The following is a 21,693-nucleotide window of genomic DNA, read 5'->3' on the forward strand; positions in this document are numbered from 1 at the left end:
AAAGTTTGGCTTGCGCTTCCCTCAATCAAATTAAACCAGTTTCACCCGTATAGCGTTTTCTATTCAAAATTCGATCAAGATAGAACGTCGCTTTATTATACGAGAATTAAGCAACAAATGTTCATCGATCTTATATAATTAATAATTCGTTACTAATATTACGCAACAAGTTATTGCTTTAACTTAGAAAAAAGCTTGATATTAAATTTAATTTAATTGTAATAATTTAAAATATATGAGCTTAAAAAAGTTTTACTTAACAAAGAAATAAAATCATATTATATGCGTTATATTTATATGTTATTAGAATTCAGAATGCACATTAATCGTATAATGAATCATAGGGAAATATCATTAATAAAAAGTAATTGTTTGTAATGGCTAATATACCTATAATAAATTGTTATTATTATTGTAGCTATTCTTATTATTGTTAGTTGTTTATGACTCAATTCGGATGCAAACTCAAGGAGATCCGATCTGTCGATTACGATTCACAAAAGTCAAGTCCGCAGCGAAGATAGCGTCTTAATCATGATGTTCGCCCTAAAAGGAAGTTGGCCAGTCACGAGAACGAAGGTCGCATGTAGCATCCCCCATCAGAGTGAAATTTTTCTCTCGAAATTATCATCTCTGCGAACGGCGACGGTTACGAACAGACCGATCGAAGTAACCGATAACCATTTAATGCGCTCATTAAAATAAAATGTAAATCGTACCGCACGCTGGTCCAAGGTCTGCCGCCGTTAGCACCGCTTAAAACGTCACTCCGCCCGAGTCAGGACGAAAATAAAACGAATGTAGCGTAGGAGATCATAAGTCGCTGCAATTAATATCCGGCGGCCCGCAATAATCTCTCTCTCTCTCTCTCTCTCTCTCTCGGTACAGGATCCCCGAACGCGAACACAATTCACCGCGAGGGAAAATCGAGAGAGAAATAGAGAGATATGGAGGAACAGGGGGAGCACGAGAGAGAGAGAGAGAGACCTCCGATTTTTGCGGCGTTTTTGCAATCTGCACAGCAACTTTGTTATTGATGGCCGCAATGTTGAGCGCGCAGAATAAAGAAGGTAGGCGTTTCCACCCTCGGTTTCGCCTCGCGAATCCCGCGCAACGATCTCCGCGGACGTTTTTCACTTTACGAGGTTGTTGCTTGCGAGGCGCAGCCTCCAAGGTACTAAGGTAGTGCCGTCGTCGCGATTCGAGACCCGTACATACGCCGCTCGTCGTCTTGTAAAAGTCAATATTTATGAGGGTGCTAACCACCGTCATCGCTCATCCCGACTCGTTAGCCAGCTCTCCGCCGGCGCGGCTTTGTATTTACATCCGAAGGACAGGCATCCTCTCTTTATTGTCCCTAAAGAAAACACTGTTGCGCTATATGTATGTGGATCCTACTGCGGTTGCCGCTGTTGAATGGGATCGGGACCAGAAATCGCATCCGTTTATCAGCATATATTCGTACGCACTGTCAGCTGTCGACTTATTTTTCTAAATTCATGAAACCAACTTACGTGGCTTTGAGATTGAACTTTGACTTATTGATCCGCAGTTGCAAGTTTAAATGAAAATGAGACATGACAGAAAGTTACCCAATTCAAAAGTTTTTGCTATCGCGAGCTAATTGCTCTTGAAAAATATAGCTATTGCTGCAGCAACATCGCACTTTTTTATTTAAAAATGATAGCCTGTGATGAATTATAATTTAAATAGACATTATATTCTGAGATTGTCTATAACTATATGCAATTTACATTTAACTGGAACCATGTACATTCAATATGGCAAGTAGATAGGCATATCGTAGTATTCATTTTTTGCTTTGTACAAGAATGTATACTTTCTCTCGATTACGATTTCTATATCGAAGCATTGATAATTTCTCGATAATAAACGAATAAAAATGATTTTTGTGAATTTAACATCAATACTACACCGATACTTTCTACTTTCATTTGATCTTAAAACATTATTTAAACATTTTTATTCAAGGCTCGATCACTAAAACATTTAATAATAAAATCGTACATATAAAAACACTTCATACTAGTTTTATTAAATAATGATTGATTTTTAAAATATCGATAGAAGGAAGGATCAGTAATATCAGGGGTCATACTGATGTCCGACTTATCGCAGTTTCAACCATTTAGAGTACATTCAACCATTTTATACCTGGTTTCATCAATGTAATTCTTAGAATTAAAAAAACATGACAGAGTTGAACCAAGATTAAAGTTAATATTACATTGGTAGTACCAGGCCTTAGCATTTGTCATATTTTTTCTGTTTCTCTCGGAAAGGTTGCGGTGACTCGTGCTATGAATTGTGACACACGATGGATGGAGAAAGGTTTCGCAAAAGTAACAGGTGTCTAGCAAGGTAAGTCAGTTCACGTGCCGCCATCTCCCACGGAGTTGCTCAACGTACTTTCATTTACTCGGGTCTAATCCGTCGATAAGAATGCTCATGCGTTCAGTAACGTATAGCGCAAACCGTAGATCTCGCACTTATATTTAATCTTATGTATCTTTTCAGATATTTCACGCGATTCAATATTTCAAAGTTCTCTTACAACTTTACATATGTCGTCTCGAACTCAAGATGCCAAATTTGCATTGTAACGTAATTTGTATTACTCACCCTCTGACAATGCTCTGCGCTGACTCGCGACAGATCTGCGATAGGTTGAAAGATAACATCATGAAATTCGGGGTAACTCCGTGCCAACGGACGTGCGTATAATTCTTTGGCGCTGCACAATACTTCATGATACTCTTCTTCCGCGTGCAACAACTTCTCTGTAGCTCTATACCTGCGATCTGTGTCTGCGAAACAATTTCAATTCAATTTCGTCAGAATGATATTATATCAGCGATCGTCTTCACATGGATAATAATTAAATAAATATATATCTTATACTATAAATCTTAATTAAACCTTTAAGTGACAATTTAACAAACTTCATTTCTCTTACATCATATAATTTCTTAAAATCAAGAAATTATATGATGTAAAAGAAATCAAGGTTGTATGTAAAATACGGAAAAAGCAAGGATTAATTACCTCCGATTGCGTTGAATTGTCTTGCAGAATCCTCGATAAGTAAAACTTCGCCATGTAGAAGAGCTACATCGGCCGCAGGATCGACTTCAGCCCTTGAACCAGCAAGCAGCAATCGAGGTCTGCAAACGCGATATTTCAAAAGTATCGGGGCGACCACAGAAGAAATAGCTCCAGGCGATGAAGCTGATAACTGTAATTAATAAAAAAAAAAAACAAATTATTGCACAAGAATATTGTTAATTATTCTCGAATCAAACGATTATTGAATTTATTTATTTCGGTGCATGGATAGAATTCTTCCCCCAAAATTTTTAGTTCCTTATATATTTCGAAAGACGTTAACATAACTTCACAGAACTTGTAATTTACGTAATTTACATGTAACCCGCAATTACACTTTATCAAATAAATAAACGATAGAAATTCATACTTGTTATCTCACTTCTAAGTACAATTAATGACAGAGGCAAATCACATTAAATTAACGAAATCCAAAAATAGCCGAAACCAACAAAACCATCTGTTAAATACGTCAGAAAATTAGATATTTTCTGCAAAATTGATTTGATGAAATCTCCTTTGTACGAGGAAGACCGGTCTGCTCGCGAGACGAAAAGTTCGGAATGTCCTAATTACACGGGGGAAGACTCGCCTTGTAAAAAGCGTCGGATGTTGGGACCGGACATCCCATAACTTCGCACGGTAGCCTCGGCGGGTTAATCACCGAAATCTCGGTTGAGGAACGCGAAAACAGCGCATAATTAAACCGGATCCGCGCGATATTTACGATCTGACAATGCAGCGGTGTAAAGGGGGATCAGATAAATTTCGAGGGTCCGAAAATCTACATTGCAGAAGATCGTACGTCGACCTTTCAGTGGCCCCTCGCGGTCCACCAATTCGTACACAGGGCGACTCCCCAAACGTTCACGTTGCATATGAATATTTATAATATGATAATTGCGCGGCCATAATTCGCACGAATTCTTCAGAAATTCTGGTATACGTACAAGATGCAGTGGAAGTACAGTTGTTTTCTTACACAGCAAATTCACGATTTAACGACCTGGAGGTGATGGAGTTGTCAGTTGAAACCAAGAGCTTCTTAAAGTATAAATTAACTCTTTCGAATCTTTAGACGTGCGTACAATATTCAAACAAGTAATCGTATTGTGTATTCTATTGTTTTTCCACTTTTTCTGCAAGTGTCATGCTGCCTTTTATGTTTAAGGTGTTGTGGCGACTTGCCACTAGAGAGGTCCACGGGACTCGCTCGGTTCGCGTGAACACCGCAGCCACGCGAATACCCTTTAAATAGAAACATCGTTCTGGGTCATTCCAGGCGTCTAAGGTAGTTACAAGTGAAAATATTTATCTTTTTCGTGGACTTTAGCGAAGAAGTATCGTGTTAGATTCGCGAAATTAGCGCACTATATCTTCAATTTTGGTTTTTCGATATAAAACAGGCGGAACTTTTTTTAATTTTTATAACTGTACAACTATGGAGAGAGAGAGAGAGAATGCTACTAAAAATGTCAATATTTTTTTTATATTAAAAGAATGCGCTAATTTCACAGATTCTAAAATATACATATGTATATTTTTCATAGAAAATTTGTCTTCGTAGAAAAGACAAACGAAAGTTCGTTTTCATGTTGCTATTCTAAGCATTAATCTTTGAAATTTCAAGATAAACATCTAGTATAAAATAACAGTAAAAAGAAAATAGAACAATTTCCATAAGATTTCAAAAATGTTTTCATCAATAAGAATTTTTTACCTTTCCTCAAATTATCATTAGAATTTAAAATAATATTAATTAAAGTTTCTGCGTTACTTCTTAAATTTGATATGTGCATTATTTCTTAAACTTTCTCTTTGATTCAAAACCATTAGAAGTTTACACTTAGATAACTGTAATGACAGATAAGAGTCCAGTTCTAATATTATATAAATCGCAAGATTATTCGACCGTTACATAATATGACACTGGGAATCGAAGGTTAGGATAACAAATCGTTCTTATGTTACGTAACAAACGACCATTTTCATAATTAAATGAGTGAGGCTGAAGCATCTTAATCAATGAACGGGAATGTAATTCTTCGTCGCATTACCGTTGCTTGTTGCCCGCCCAACCTTAGTTTACAATCTTATGAGTAACCTTATGCCATCGGTGACAATTTATCGATGCCCCTATAACATCGACAATGCAATTTAATAGTATTTTTGCAATATGGATAATTACTATAATAGTAGAATTATTGAAGCATTACCAGACTAAAAATCTCAGTTTGACATCTACAAATTTTTACATATCAATAATTTATCGAATTTGGAGAAAAGAATAGTACAACTGATTTGCGATTATATTTAAATCTGCTTACATTCAAATTTACATTTATTTATCTTTAGTTATCTTGGAATCAAGAGTTCATATTTCTAATATACTTTGTTTCTATTCCAACAAAATAATCACTTGAAGTCTCTAACTGAAGTTTCTAATATTATACACGTATGGGATAATTCCGGGAATCGAATCCAGATTTTTTATTTGACAAGCAACTATTCTAGCACTGAGCTATCCAATCTCCCCGACATCAGACGCCAATTTGTTTCTAATCGCGGGTACACAAAGTTCCTTTCATGTTCGAATAATCGTTGTCTCGTGTCGAGGAAGGGCAGGAGAAGAGAAAGAACAAGATAAATTAAGGAAGATGATACGTTACGATCGCATTATCCCCAGGATCGACGATACGATCGCTATGATTCGGTGGAATCCGGCAGTAAGGAGGCTTACACTTTAAGTATACCGTTAATCAGACTGCAATTTTTCCCTTCCGCTTTTTTAATATGATGCAGCCGAGTCAGACATTCGACGTTTTCCCCCGATTTACATACAACATACGTAATGAAAAGATAAGCGCATTCTTTTCGGCCAGATCCAGACGGATGTAATAATACGAAGTGGGTCGCCGCGTTAAAAGAGTCTTATTATTAATTAACGGCTCGCGCCGTCACGCCGTTGTAACGGACTTCGTGGCAATTTTCTAATCCCTGCATATTCGCACATACGAGTATGTTTATTTTCGAGCCGTCAATGTGTGTTTAAGTTGCGTGAATATCGCGTGACTTTACCTTTATGGAAAAAAGAATTAATTATCAGTTAGAATCAGATAGTATCTATTAACTGTCAAATTATAAAATCATTTACATTAATATCATTGCTATGAGAACTGTGATACAACAATTCATTTTAGTTCCAAAAGAAAAATTTCAAAGAGTAATTAAAATATACAAGTTGAGAATTAAAAATAATATGTATCTACGTTGAAGCTATGTCCTCTAATAAAAATTATACTGTGCTAATAATAAGATTCTCATGGATTATTTCGTAACAGCTGAAGTTTTTTACTGAAACGATTACAATAATAAATTAATGAAACAATGAAAAAGTCAGTCTATTGTTAAAATATCGTTCGATCTGAGACATTCTCTGTATAACTGCCAGTCACTAATGATTCCCACGATACTGGCGAAAGTGTTGGTCATCCGTGACCCCGTAACAGCATTGAACTCGTTAAAACGACGTAACGACGATGAGTCGTTGAATCGTCGTGCATCGTTAGTCATATGATTTCGCATTCGCGACGAAAGAAAATTCAAGTGTGTATTTTCTCTGTCTAGTTATCTGTGACTTGCATTTCATCAGTCTGACTGTATATAACGTTATACGTACTCGATTCCTCTTCATCCCGCTATCGATATGTATATCCATCTCTTTCGAGTATTCTCATCCTATATTATGTACGCACGCGATATATGTGTAACCGTAATTCTTTCCTGTAATTCTTATCTGCAAGAGATATTGCGCGAACTTACCAAATTCGCGAGTATAACGCGCGTCGTCGAGAAGATTCATGGCAGCGTCTCGGGGAGTAATGTCCTCGCGGGATTCTCCGATGTTGTATTTATGCGGAGAACGCGTTATCCCTTCCCTTGGCGACGCACACACACGTACGTACTCTCGATCGGAGAGAGGAGACCGCGCGTCCACTCTCGCTTTTAATAAAGCCAAACCGGAATCGTAAAGCTGAATCTAAATTGCATAATTATACCGGTCTACGTCTCTCCCTTACTCCAACGTACATAGCACTTACATCCCTCCTCATCATTTCTCTCTCTTTTTCCTCTTTTTTTTTCTATCTTTCTCCATCTTCTTTTTTTATTCAATCATCTTTTTTCAAGCACTTAAGTCCTTTCTATTCTCTTCGCCTCTTTTCCGCGAAAGATTAAGAGAATAATAATATTACAAATCGATCAGCATAAACGTTAGCATGAATGTTAGTTGTCTTTTAAAAAAATCTCGAGTATTGCCATAATCAATAAAAAATAAACTAACGAATATTCTTCTTTTATAAGAGTATTGAAAATTTTCAAATAGTATTACAATTATGATTATCGCGTTGAAGGAAGATATCAAACAAAAATAACATTCAATGTATATGTCGTTGATAGTTTTCATTTTAAACATTAATAGAGATAATCTAATAAATAATAATTTGCATAAATTAGGAAAAAATAAAAAATTGAGCAACAATATAGGGCAAACGTAGTTGTCCAACAAAATGTATAAAATATGTCAACAACTACAATTTTTAACTGAAAGACAGTTTTAAATAATCGATATAATGGCGCACTGTCCAGACAGTTTCGTATAACTGTATATACCCAAAATTATTATACGTTATTTGTGATATATATATAGTATTGAATCCATATAGTATATTAAACAATTAAATTCTCAAGAGAATAAATAATCTCTTTGCAAACGCGCGTACCATTTAAAGTCCAGTAGTTATAAAATGGAATAAAAGAACAATTGATTCATAAATATATAAAACTGAAGGCAATTGACATTTTCATCTGTTTTTTAAATTGTCTACAGTCTAGAGTGACAAAACAAGATTTTCAATAGAAAGATTCTTGGTAGAAAGATTCAAGTATTTGTGAAGGAAAGGTAACAATTGAATGGACGTGTCGAACGAACGATGCGGCTCATTTGACTAGCCGGAAATGATTCTTTCAGATTGGCTCCCAGAATTTACTTTCTTCTCGGCACGCCGCCTCTTCGTCCAATTATTCGGCCCAGTGATTTCGTATGCGCGAAACGACACCGCACCCGCATTCTTTTCGGTCAACATTTCGCAAGGTTTTTCCCGACGAGTTGAAAAGATCTACAAGATTTGCGTTTCGAATCGGGATACGATCGAAAGGAGATCATATCGTGCAGCGCGTCGAACTAATCTATCCGCGAATCCGTCGCCGCCGTTCGACGTATCGCTCTTCATTGTTTGGTGAATCACCTGTCGATGTCGTTGCACTTTCCCCGTAATGTAGTACCGCGATCGACGCACCGTGTGCATGATGTACAAGCATGAATCGCGTCTATATGACATGTATAATCGACAGCAGAGTCGCGATTCAATGATCGCGGACGCGTGCTCCGCGGAATTTACGGATATACTTGCACGAGTACGCGGACCAATAAAACGGACTCTTCGAACACATTTGTTGTTTTTTTGCCCGTCGTAACAGATGATGGATCGGCTGCGTTAAATAGGCAAGTACGTGTCCGTGTGTATGTATAGTACTTGGTTCGATACGAAACGCGCATGCACGAGCATCCTGTCCCTCCCAACCTCATTACCAGACAATGAGCGTCGTTACATCGATCACAGGCCAGGGCATTTTGCCGAGACGGAAGAGAGTGGACTGTTTTGCGTGAGCAGTAGTGAATTTAGAACTCCCAACATAGTCTCGAGCTCTAAAATATTCCCTACGATAATATACGAAAAAAAACTTACAATTAAAAGAATCCAAATCTTATTTAATTAAACAATTATTTTCCATACTATTATTAAACCGCAATAAGAACGAAGAGACAAATTAATAAGAAAATCTGAAATAACCTATATTCATCGATTCTTATATTTAAGATCGTCTTCAGTACGGTCTTAAGGTGTCATAAATCAGTCACAAAACCGTATTAATATCTTAAGATATTACTTAAGACAATCTTAAAATAAAAATGGATTATGAATATCCGCCTGTTTTCAACGTTATTCAAAATATCGTACATAAATGAATTAAATATTAGAAAAGTAAAAATTACTTATACTTATTTTATTTATAATACAAATATTTACTAAAAATTAGAACAAATATTTTATGACCTAAGTCTATTATAATTAAAATTGCCAAGTCCGTTACCGAGATCGAGAGGAGGAATCGAGCGGTTGCGATTAATTTCATCAGGAGATGGACTGCGGAAAATTTGCTCCGAGATAATGCACAAGAAACCACTAATCGTTTTGTGCATTAGAACGCACATAGATATTGCAAGAGACCGAAATCTTCGTGATACAATTTTCCATGTATGTGTGTGCATGTAAAATTTCCTTTTAACGGAAGACTAGTACAAATGCGGAATAAGCTGAATAATGTGCTACACGGTACTCATTCGTCAAGATATTCGTGCTTAACAGAGAAATTTATATAAAACGCGTACATCAAAAGCCCATCGTTTATCTTCGTAATTGAGATTAAGCAGCTAAACTTGAAGTTACAGTAAACGAATGGGACTCAAGACTTTCTCAAAATATGAAATCTGAAAAATTATACAATTGCAAATTCGTAATTTTATCTTCGTAAAACTGTAAATTCAGATTTCTACACAATTAGATTTTGTGATCAAATGAGATGACGTTACATATTTCATATAAATAAAAATTCATAAAATGTGAAACACTTTAGCAAATAAATATTCGTAAACTTAAAAAACCTTTGAATAAAAACAAAAATTTATTCTTAAATTCCATCCTGAACAAAATTTAAAATTTTTTAATTATGTTCTGATTGTTGCGTTACCAGCGTATTTTATAACATTACTAATCATTATTTTTTTACATGGTTACAAAGAAGCTAAAGAAGCTTCCACTCGATGTTCACCAGCGCTTGCAGTACATGCCTCCTGCTGCTTACACAACTAGTTGCTTAAGCACCCATCGCTCGTTACTCGAGTTAAATTTGTCACTTTAGTAAATCACATCTCCAATGTCATTATTCATTCAGCCACGCTGGAGGAGAATTAGAATAGAATGACCACGGCAGATGATTACTCGAGTCAAGCGTGTGTCCGACATTATTTCATAAACATTGTCTGACTGATAGAGTCCACTTCTCCCAAGGCATTTCGCTATAGTACGTTGTTACCTCTGTCGGGATAATGTCACACTTGTCTCGTAAGAATTTATAACAGAGGCTCCCAATCGCGTGAGTGAGAAAGTTTACAAATTATTTACATTTAAATTAAATATTGGTAAAACAAATAACCATGGATAAACGTAGCAAATAATTATAGATGAAAAATTATAGATGAATATAGTATAAATTTGAAAAAATTTTTAATGTACCGTGAAGTGAACATTTATAATTATAAGATACTTAAAAAATAAAAAATGTAAAAGTAAAATCTTAATTTTACAAGAGAAATCATACCGGAATTACGAATTACTAATAAAGAAAATTCCACTTTCGAGATAAATTGTATGATAAATTTGCAAGAGTATTTGTAAGCAACTTAGACTTTTTAATAAAGTTATAGCAATATACGATTAATTACAAAAGTTGATAACTAAAATATATCTATTTTTTTCTCGTTGCCTGTGATATCAACGTAATTTATTATTACGATCAGAATAACGCGCAAAACAACGTTATTTCGCCAAAATGTAGTCAATAACCAATAGGTTTTTAGCAGTTTGAGAGCCGTGATTGTCATGTAACGGAGAGAACGAAGGCCATATTCTCGGCAACTATATATAGATTTACTCTGAGGTGGCATGGACTGCAGTGTAAGCGCACACATGTATATAGTTATGTCTATAAAATATAGGTCGCTTCAAAATATCGCCACATCACTGACGTAATGTTCGTACCAAAATTCTATTTTGTAGCGATGAAACGTGTCCTTAATTTCATGCACTGATAAAACTTGTAACGGAATAGCGCCACACTTTATATTTAGCAAATCATATGAAACATAAAAGTAGAATACCAATCGAGTATTTTAATATTTTTTTACGCGTTTTTCACACAAAAATTAATATTATTAAAAATTAATACAAATTAAATATAACGTTTTTTAATTAATTGCACGAGATAATTAAATAATAGATAGAATCAATAAAAAATTAAATAAATCAAGGAATCAAAATTAATTAAAAATCAATTTCATAAAAATTTGAGAAATCCAATTTTACTGAATTAATCTTATTTCGAATGAAAAAAGCTGCATCATTGAAAAAGACGGTACACATGCCGCGCTGACGTGCCACCACATGTCACCACCGTGAAGTTTAAAGCTACCGTCAATGTATTTACGAGAATAGCAAAAAGTTTTACGCGTTGCGTGAACATGTGCAGGTTCTAGGCCTCGCCCATGTTGGAACGACCGAACAACCGATTCGCCGAACCGCGCACCTTTCGCTTAAGAATCGAAACGAACCGCGACCAACCACTACAACAACAAATGAACGCAACTATGTGAACATATAGGCATCGACGAGAGATCCCTTTTGCTCAGAGCGATCGTGCGCTACACAAGGATTCGTGAGAACAAGTGTGAATGAAAAATCGTCATTCAGCGCGCGTGATCGATTCAGCCGCGTGCGTTGCATTTAACATGCGTGATCTTGAAAAGCATCGTCCTGACTGAAATTGTTCTACACGAGAATTTTCGACGAATGTGGAATTCTGCGTTTCAAATGACAAGCGTGACCGCGATAATCGGAAACTAATCGGTCCACTGAAAGATCGCACGCGAGATTAAAGTTAATTGCAGCACATGAGATCTATTTTCAATATCTCGATTTCGAATCAAAATTTTAGATAATTGTGAGAAATAAATATATGTCAACTGACATCGCGCATATATGTGTGAAGATTTATTAGGGGAAGGATTTAAGGATTTACAAAACAAAGTATATGCAAAGTCAAGGATTTGTAGAAAGCTTCGTATATAATTTATGGCATCAAGGATAGAATCTATGGTAGTAAACAGCTATAACATTCCTAAAGCTATCTGGAATTAAGGATTTGTAAAAACGCGCGGGACTTATAGGATTTTACGAATTGTTATGGCTCCATATTTTAGTAATATAAAACATATATATATCCAGAACTAAAAACCCATAAAATCAAAGATTTAACAAGTCAAATTAAAAGTTCCATATTTAAGAAGTATACATCAGGATTTATATAACTTTGGAAAAAAGTTATAATTAAAATAAATTACAACTAAGACTTTAAAAATAAAACCGTTTATAATATAAATAAATCAAACTATAATATAAGACAATCAATAAAATAAATTATATATTATATATAATGTTTTAGCGTTTACTTTTATCATTTTATGATTTAGCATCATGCTTCATAGTGTACCATAGTACACCTCCCGTTGTCAGTTATTGTCGCAGGTCCAAAATCTTTTTCGTAATTTATGTTTTTATCGAAACTGTATTTATACTAAATTCGGAGGAAATAAAGAAAAAGAAGAGAAGATTTCTCTTGTGCTAAAAATTGCACCAGTAAATACGCGGAAATTTGCTGCGATGATAACAAAACAATTTTTATTCTTCTGAGTAGAAAGCTGTGACCTGTAAAATGAGTGACAGGAAGTGCAGAATTCAACGGAATTTCCGCTAGTTAAGTTTCGAGGCTAAAGCTCTTAATGACACTGTTTACGCTTTATGTGATCTAGTCACAGATGCAGGGACGTAGGAAGCTTCTTCGTTGGGAACAATACGAGCTATTAAAGCGAGAGTACAGGAAAACAAGAACATTGGAAAGTACTTCTTACTTTTCTTCTTATATATAACTGTATTAAAAAATATTAAACAGATTAAAGTTGATACTATATTGAGCAATTTATCACTCACAAATATGAAAAAATAAAAAAACATTAATTAGTAGAGAAATTTAATAAAATATAAATCAAGGAAAAACTTATTAGAATTATATAAATCTTTTGTCAAATCAGAATTACCATTCCAATTATATGATCTAAAATATCAACCTCGATCTAATCTCAACGAATATAACAAGAATATTTTTTAAGAACATATACAATAGGTATGTTCTCGACGTGTGATACATAATTCCTGTAATAGATGAGACAGACTTAGATGAATCACATATAGATGTGCATAACGACCCCATTCCTAAGGACACATGCGGCCCTACAGGCAATTCCACTCCCCTAGATCATCACACCGTGTCTATCGTATTTCTGCGCTAATAGCAGTTGCGAGATTAGCAGCGTGAACAACACTTAACTGCGAAGGCGGTGATTATCCTCATTCAACGACGATTTCAACGTGGCCCGGTTTGGCAAGGAATTCCGTTTACGTCTCGGTTCGCGCATCCACGGCCGTATGATTCATAAACTGTGTTGTGTGTGGATCGTCAAAACGTTTCCTCTTTTCGCTCTTTCTTTTGTCTTCCTCTGCGACACAAAAATCTTGTCATCTCAAATGCATTTTTCCATATTGGTTGAAGAAAGAAAAAGGATTTTTCCACAACCGGCGAACTATAAATTAGATTGGCTCTAACGCCATAAAATCAGAGAGTAAATATTCGCGCATATAAACGCGCACAAACGTGACGGTCTATGTTTGGCTATTCGTAAATTCCAATTACCGAAGGACAACGAATTGTATGTGTTATTAATGGCGAATTCCACACACATATGTTATGCCGCACTCGACCGTTTATTATCGACAACTCAACGGAGTGTGGCGTAAGATTTTCTATAAGCTGTCCAAGAGAAATGTGCATTGCGAAATCCACGATTCTCGACTTATACCAGGTTGAGTGATACCAAGTTGTTTGATTGCTTTAGCCGATCGCGGATGTATTACCTCAACCTCAACGTCATTGTCCATCCCGATGATGCACTTTCGACGCTCGCGTGAATCTCCGGCGAGAAGAGAAGACACACGACCGCTGTGCGTGCACGGCGTGTCTAAATTTGCCTGACCCAATGGGCCAAGGGGCCACTGATCTCCATCTCGTCGAAAATGAATTTCCTAGAAGCGTCATTCCGAAACGCGTAACCGCGCATTACGTTACATCGTGCCGTTCGTATAACACGATCAAAAATAGATTTTTCGGATCTCCGGCCGGTATCTCCGTAAAGATTTCTCACCTTTCATCCTGGCACTGCAATATAACGAGCTCTATTTGAAAATATCCAAGTCTAGCTGTCTTTTACTCAGTGTTCCATTCTAATCCAAAGTTGTAATTATATATGCGAGTTTTCATTTTTTAAATTATTATAACTACAGATGTAAATTTATAAAAATAAAATAAAATTACTACGATCAATCGTTACGTGAGAAACAAGCGCAGAAATTATTGTAGAAAGAAACATCACAGAAACGGAAATTATATTGAAAAGTTTAAAAAAAAATCCGTGTTCTCTTCCTTTGCATACTTGAAAAAATTGACAAGAAAATAATCGCAGGTGTGCACGCATACGATAATAGATAAACGCAAGTAATAACTAAAGATAAGATTTACAAGGCGGAACTAAAAGAACGTTAAAAGAACTACATTAATTGTTTAGAAGATAAAAAAGGTACGTCCACACTCTCTCGCTCTCTAGGTTATCAGGATGATCCTTTCTAAACAAAAAAGGCGAGACAAATGCGCCGCCGATGACAAGGACGATTCGCGTGGGTGGTTTCACGTGTGTGCGTGTGTCGATTTAACGATCGCCGCTTTTGCCAATGTGAAAAGACGAAGGTTTGTCGTATAATAATGGATAAGTCCATCTTTCAAGTCGACCCGCGCATCTATCTTGATAAAACTCTACATAATCGCAACGTGATAACGGGACCGATCTATGAGCAATTTAACCTTACGAATCACTTCAAATAAGATACTAATCTTGCGCATTAAAACACCGTTTAAGCATTATGATATATATGAAGGCTAAAACTTGATATATTCGCCAAATGTGTTAAAGTCGCAAGATAAACCATTGATTAGAATTGTATACGTTAATTTTGTAAGACAGACACGGTTTTGGATGAATAATTTCATCTGTAACTGTTATTACTTCTTTCTGTCACAATAAAACAAACTAAAAATTATTCCTAAAGTTTATATTATTATTAATATAATAAGAGCAAAAGAAAAAAAACTTTCACTTGAAATCAGGAAGAGTTCTGTTGGATAACTTTAAATTTCTATAAAAATTCTATCCAAAGATATTAAACCCCAAATCAATTTTGATTGGAATAAAAAAATATCGGTAACGAAACTGTAAAATTTCATATCTTCGAATTAGACATTTGCCGGAACTCATTGAGAACAAATCAATACTTATCATCAATTATGCCCAAATTTTGGAAATGGAAATTCCGCGGAGTAAGAATTTCTCAGAGAGTTTTTATCTTACATAACTTTTACGTAATACTATACATTTCCAACGAAACAGTCGGAGAAAATCGATTAAGAACGTAATAATACCGACAGTGGAAAATTGGACGAATGAGCGGTGAAGTCTTCCGTTCAATCGATCCCGAGACGGTGATATTGTTATTTTGCAATAGCTCACGCAGCTGCATGCGCAACGGACACTGGTATCTTCTTAAAGACGCAATAAATTTCTATCTGCTTTCTAGACAAGCGTAAAGCAGCTATTTAATGTCACGCACAATGTGTTACAGCCGGAGTGCGTTGCAGCCGGAGGGTTTAACGACCCGCGATTTCCCGGCGATGGCGTAGAAGAAAAAAAAAAGAAGTTATCGGGCGTTTACAACGTTTGCGTACCTCTCACGATTATTATCGCACTAGATCTCGTCATTGAAAGTACGCGGCATTTTCAAACGAGCCCGAGGTCGGTGCGTCGGCATTGAGACGATAAAGTTGGCCGTGGAAATTAAGAAAGATCGTAACGGTAAATGTTTCCCGCCGATAAAGTCTGGCCAGAACTTATCGCACCTACGGCCTTGTATTTTTTCCCTGATACTTTCTTTACGACTGTTTACGACCAAGAACCGACTATTTCTCTCGTTTACGAGTAATAGATTCCGAAGTAATCGTTGCGTAAAGCGAAGGCAAAACTCGGCACCGTACAAATATTTGCCGTTTGAGAATGGCGAGGGTGAAAAAAGTTCCCGATGAGATTCAACTCTTAAACGAACCAACGTTTAGAGCAAATGATGGACGAACTAACTAACTGATGTTGCGTGCATGGAATTTGGAAGCTCGTTAATGACATGCACACGTTAAAAGAAAGCACTATCAAAGGCGAAGGGTATATTCTGCGTACACACATTCTGACTTCTTTTATGCTCTATTTCATCATCAATGCCGCGAGAAATAATCGGTACTCTATAGAAACATATTATTATCTTAAACGGAGACGAGAAAATCGACCAAGAATGAAATACTCGTCTGTGTATTCAAGTGCGTTTCGATTTCCACCCTGTAATATTCAGTAATATACTAATAAACGTTATATGTGACTTCTGCTTCATGTTTGCAATTGTCATGGGCTTTGTGATACACGAATCACAAGCCAGAAAATAAATACATTTGATTGTAATCTTGAAAGTAGAATACGAGATTCCCGACATTGCTGAATATAAAATTAAATTTTATTACACCGAGCTGCATTGTATTACTAATTTAATTAAATTTTAATGCATTCTCCAAACACTTTCACGTTACATAAACATTTTCATTGAATATAATGCGATGTAACGTTTAATTTTCATCTTTGATATTATGATATGATGTTACGATACGCTCTTAGTATAAGAATGTGATATGATCTCGACTGACGCAGAAAGAAAGAGAAAGCCTATTGAGCCTACACGAGCGTAAAATAAAAAGTACGGGAATTCATACAAAGCTAGTGCGATGATTTGTATACGTAATATCGCAATTTAAATTTGTTGTTAAATGTCATCCTCATAATTCCGTATCCTTCCTGTGTGCTTATTTCCCAAAAAAAATATATAAGTATATGCACACATCGAAAATCAGTCTTTCATATGCGCGAATAATTAACCCACTGACACGAAATGCTCGTGACAACAGTTTTCATTTGTCTCACGTTTTGACGAAAAAAAAAAAAAAGAAAAAAGAAAGGCTCGTGCGTGAAAGTAACTTTGTATCGGAGCGTGGCGAAGATTCTTTATGCAGCGGTGAGCTCAGAGAATGCGATCTGCGACAAGATGCGATGACAAAGTGCGCATAAATCGGCGTGAGAAATCTGTTTGGCGGACGCTGATTTTAATTGCCCGCTAACACAAATTCCGCGATGCGTCGCGAGATATTTTCTCGAGAATTCTCTCGTAAAGTATACATACGTACAAATGTACGCATATACAATTACAAACATATCTGGCACGCGTCTTTGTAATTGTCGTCGGTATTCACGATTAATTGTGCCGGTGTACATCGTGCGGTCCGCGTCTCGTTGCGGGACGCCGACTTAATTGGCCGATGCCTATTAAAATCCTGCCGATGACTAATCTCCCCGACAACGCTCACTTTCGTAATACTTGTAGAGACACGCGTGTGTTGCTCCAAAAATGGCGCTGGAATCCCGATTCGCGCGCACATAAACTCGATTCTCGTGAAGTACTCGATACCCTTCTCGTCGTGTCATCGAGATCCATGATTGCCTCATTTTATAACACGAGTCTCTTCTCATCTTTTCAAGGGATAATTATTCACTGAATTTCCTGTCAAATTTATCCCGCCGAATTTAATCTTCGTGATCGAGTCACATCTCTTCTTCGGGAAAAAAGAATGGGAGAAAGACAAGTGAAAATTAATATTGTGAGATTAGAGAGAGAAAAGGAATCTATAAAATCATTGAAATTTATCAGCGATGACAATATAAACTTGAAGCATAAATGTAATTAATTAACACGAGGATATTTTGCAGCTTCTTCAGTCTTAGAATTCCCAAGATATTTTCATTATTTCCATTTTGTCGGCTGACATTACAAACATACTCGTATGCCTTCTTACGCGGAATACAAAATGCAAGAGATAATTGAAAAATATATCGCATTCAAAATTTGAATTAGAGAGTACAATTTCACAATTATGAAATAATTGCTCTAACGAGCGCATATGATTATGCGAGACGGATGGGTGTGTTTAATAATTATATCGGTACTTTCGAGCGTTTCGCCTGTGAGAGGTATTAATCGCTTTCAATCTTCACGTTATTCACGATTCTAGCAAAGATTCTGATCCCATTGAAATAAATATTGTATGAGTTATTCAATTTACGCTGCTTATATACTACGCTGTCGATGGAACTCGATGATAAAAGTTAATGATATTTCAAATACTGCAAAATCATTTTTTCTCGCAGAATCATATTTCCCAGACTTCGGTATTAACGCCCGCGGCGTGAGTAATTAACAAATTTTTGGCAGAACCGATAAGTAAGTATAAAACATTAGGCAATTAAAAAGACATAAATTAGTGCGATTTGTCGAATAACATGTTCCTCATTACGAAATGCAACAAATTTTGACACACGTATAAAAAATATCATTTTCTTTTTCATATTGAATAAATTAATAGACTATTAAATCATTTTATACTTTAAAATGCAAAGAGATTCTCGTATTTAAATTTTCATGGCTTAATTATTATCTTAATTATCATTCAGTACGAATATGTTTGATACATTGCGATTGGAAGGCGAATGCGCGCCCACATGCATAAGCAAGGTAACATTATACATGTATAGCAAAGATAAAATGAATATAGAGCGAACTCGATACGGCGAATGAGCTGGTGGGACACGCAAAGGTGAATTAGGATACCGGAGGATACCGTTACGATAATGGTGAAAGTAGAGACATCCCACTTGTGCTGAGCTTCACTGTGCGTCAGCATGTGGTTCGAAGATTAGCATAATTATCGCAATTTCGCGTAAAGATACCTCGCGATTGTCTCATTTGGGAAGGGCTATTGTTCCTACTTGTTCTCTATAAAATATTTTTATTCAGTATAATCTTTAATAAAGTTCTTTAATAAAAAGGTCTAATAAAGCTGAAATAATATGCGAAAAATAGCGAATAGAAAAATCTTAATCATAAAAATAAATGTTCTTGTATTTATTAAGATATATTTTTAAATATCTTTAAAATTAAAAAGTAACTAAAATAAATTAATTACGAGCAAGTGTTTATTATACTTAAGAACATAGTGATGCGTATATAATATTTCGACGTCTCATTAATTTATCTGCCGATAATATTTTTTGTAAATTTCATCTTTGATTCTTTTGAGGTTGAGTTTATTTCACCGTCACGAACTAATTTTCCGGATGCGCACTCACGTGCGTGTATCATCGCCCGCAATTGAAACGGAGGAAAACGCGTAATTAGCATGAGACTTTGGCTCGGTCGTCGTAGCTCGTCAACGTCTCGTCTACCTACTTTTTCCAGCACTGGAGTCCCAAATGCGATCATACGAGGATATGAAATCGGTGTCAACGCCCTCGCGAAATTGATCGATCGCAGAAATACGAATGTCACCAGTTCCTGCAAGCTTTCGAGTGATATCATCGACGATGATGATCGAAAACTACGTGTGGGCGAGAGTACCGTTTATGCTTGAACGAAAAGACAAGTCGCTATTAGAGGAATTATTGTAAAGAATAATCATACGTAATGTATAGAAAATATATAGAAAATTTATTTAAATTAGCTTACTAAATTAAACTTATTATAAAAAATTATAAAATTACACATTATATCGCATTAAAGTGATTGTCTCTCTCTGGTTACTGCAAGATAAAAATCGCGAAAAAAACTTTGTACTCGATACCAATAATAGTTGCTAACAAACTGCAATAATTGAGGAATAAAGTTCTAAACGCCTCAGAGAAACAACGCTGACTAATTCATAGTATAAATACTATAAATGCTATAAACTGGAAGTTTACTTTTCCCGTTAAAACGGTTAAATCTGCGTTGACCTTTCCATCTAGCGTAACGAGATCTAAGATTTTTAAGAGATAAGGGGCTACCGTATACCGACTAATAAATTAAGATAATTACTAAGAAATTATTATATATAACGTGATAATAATAGAACATGAGATAATCCTTCATTCTAAATTCATCTATCTTTAATATTTTTGTACCATTAGAAGTAAAATGGCCTGATCGTGAAAGAATTATTGATATGAATCGTAAAACATAATTGAAGAAGAATAGAACATCAAAGTTTAACTATGCCTAAAACTTGAGAATCAGAACGAATAAATTGCGATGCAATCCAATAGATGGTATACATAAAAAATCTTGAATGTTTTTTTCTGAAATACAGGCATAATGATTGATTATAAATTTTACAATTTCGATGTTTTTCAAGTTCTCCTTCTAACAGAATATCGTAACACTTAACTATTAATCATTGCAATCGATACTCATTAAATCATACAAGCATTCCGATTGGAAAACATAATAATCCATACAAGAATCGATTGTGCGAATAATAAAGTTTCAAAAATATCGGCGCGTCGGGAATGCGGATCCGCAACAAGAACTGTGCGTTCGGGATAAATGAAATGGCATACCGGGCTCGCGATCGACCGAGATAATCGAACGCTCCTCTAACGGTGCTACGTTCGCAGATTTACGCACCACCCAGCCAACCGCCAGCCAACCTGTCAACCGTCTTTATCAGGACGAACTCTATATCTTTATCTCACGGCATCTCTTATCACTCTATCTCGTGCAGATGCGCACTACTAACGGTGCGTTATAAAGAGGCCCTAACTTATTGTTAATTATTATTATACACTATACTATTTTATTGTCAATTTATTTACAGTACCTATATCATTACTATTTCAATGTCAAAATAGTCCATTGATATGTATATATTGAGAAATAAGGAATATCTACTTTGAAAAATATATCAAAATTAAAGTCAATACTTGATTATTATGTATATTAGGCAAAACTATTTAAAATTTTCTTTTTTTATATCTCTTCCTCGAATACATCATTTGATAACGCATAAAAATTTATTCGTACTGATTCTCGAGTTTTTACTATGAGAGAGAGAGAGAGATACGAATTTTATTCTTACTATACATACTGTAGTATTATTTACAATGATTATTGCGTCGCGGTCCAATAAAGGTTTGATGAAATTGTAAAAATATAAACTGTTTTACATTATGTATCTGTCTTATATCATTGAAAAATCGTGTAACGTAAATATGCAGGAAACGAGGGATCTCTTATCTACCACATATGAAATACAATGTTGCAGCTGCAATCTCTCGATGGAGGCGCGAGGAAAGAGGAAAATCTACCGGGATAGTAATTCATCGGCGGACGTACTCGTATAAGAGGCACATGGTGAGCAAGGCGTGGTGGACATTACAATTTCCGCGAGAGTAATTTCGATCGGGACTGGTTAGGGAAAGAATCACGCTCTCAGGATCGGTGTATCAGACCAATCTACGCGAGCACGTGCCGCTGTACCAGAACCGCATCC

The 21,693-nt window shown here is 35.8% G+C and overlaps 1 protein-coding gene across 1 annotated transcript in view; it reads right to left on the reverse strand.

Moving 5' to 3' along the window:
* The window catches only part of LOC108767071 (rho GTPase-activating protein 20), a 189,701-nt gene that overhangs the window by 145,424 nt on the left and 22,584 nt on the right, over positions 1 to 21,693 (reverse strand). Inside the window, exons 3-4 of the mRNA XM_018516750.1 lie at positions 3,067 to 3,256; positions 2,644 to 2,828 (exon numbers count right to left, since the gene is read on the reverse strand). Of these exons, the coding sequence (XP_018372252.1) occupies positions 2,644 to 2,828; positions 3,067 to 3,256 (375 nt within the window). The remainder of the gene's footprint in view (positions 1 to 2,643; positions 2,829 to 3,066; positions 3,257 to 21,693) is intronic.

The sequence above is a fragment of the Trachymyrmex cornetzi genome, unplaced genomic scaffold (genome assembly GCF_001594075.2).
Source record: "Trachymyrmex cornetzi isolate Tcor2-1 unplaced genomic scaffold, Tcor1.1 scaffold646, whole genome shotgun sequence".
Classification (NCBI taxonomy): Eukaryota; Metazoa; Arthropoda; class Insecta; order Hymenoptera; family Formicidae; genus Trachymyrmex; species Trachymyrmex cornetzi.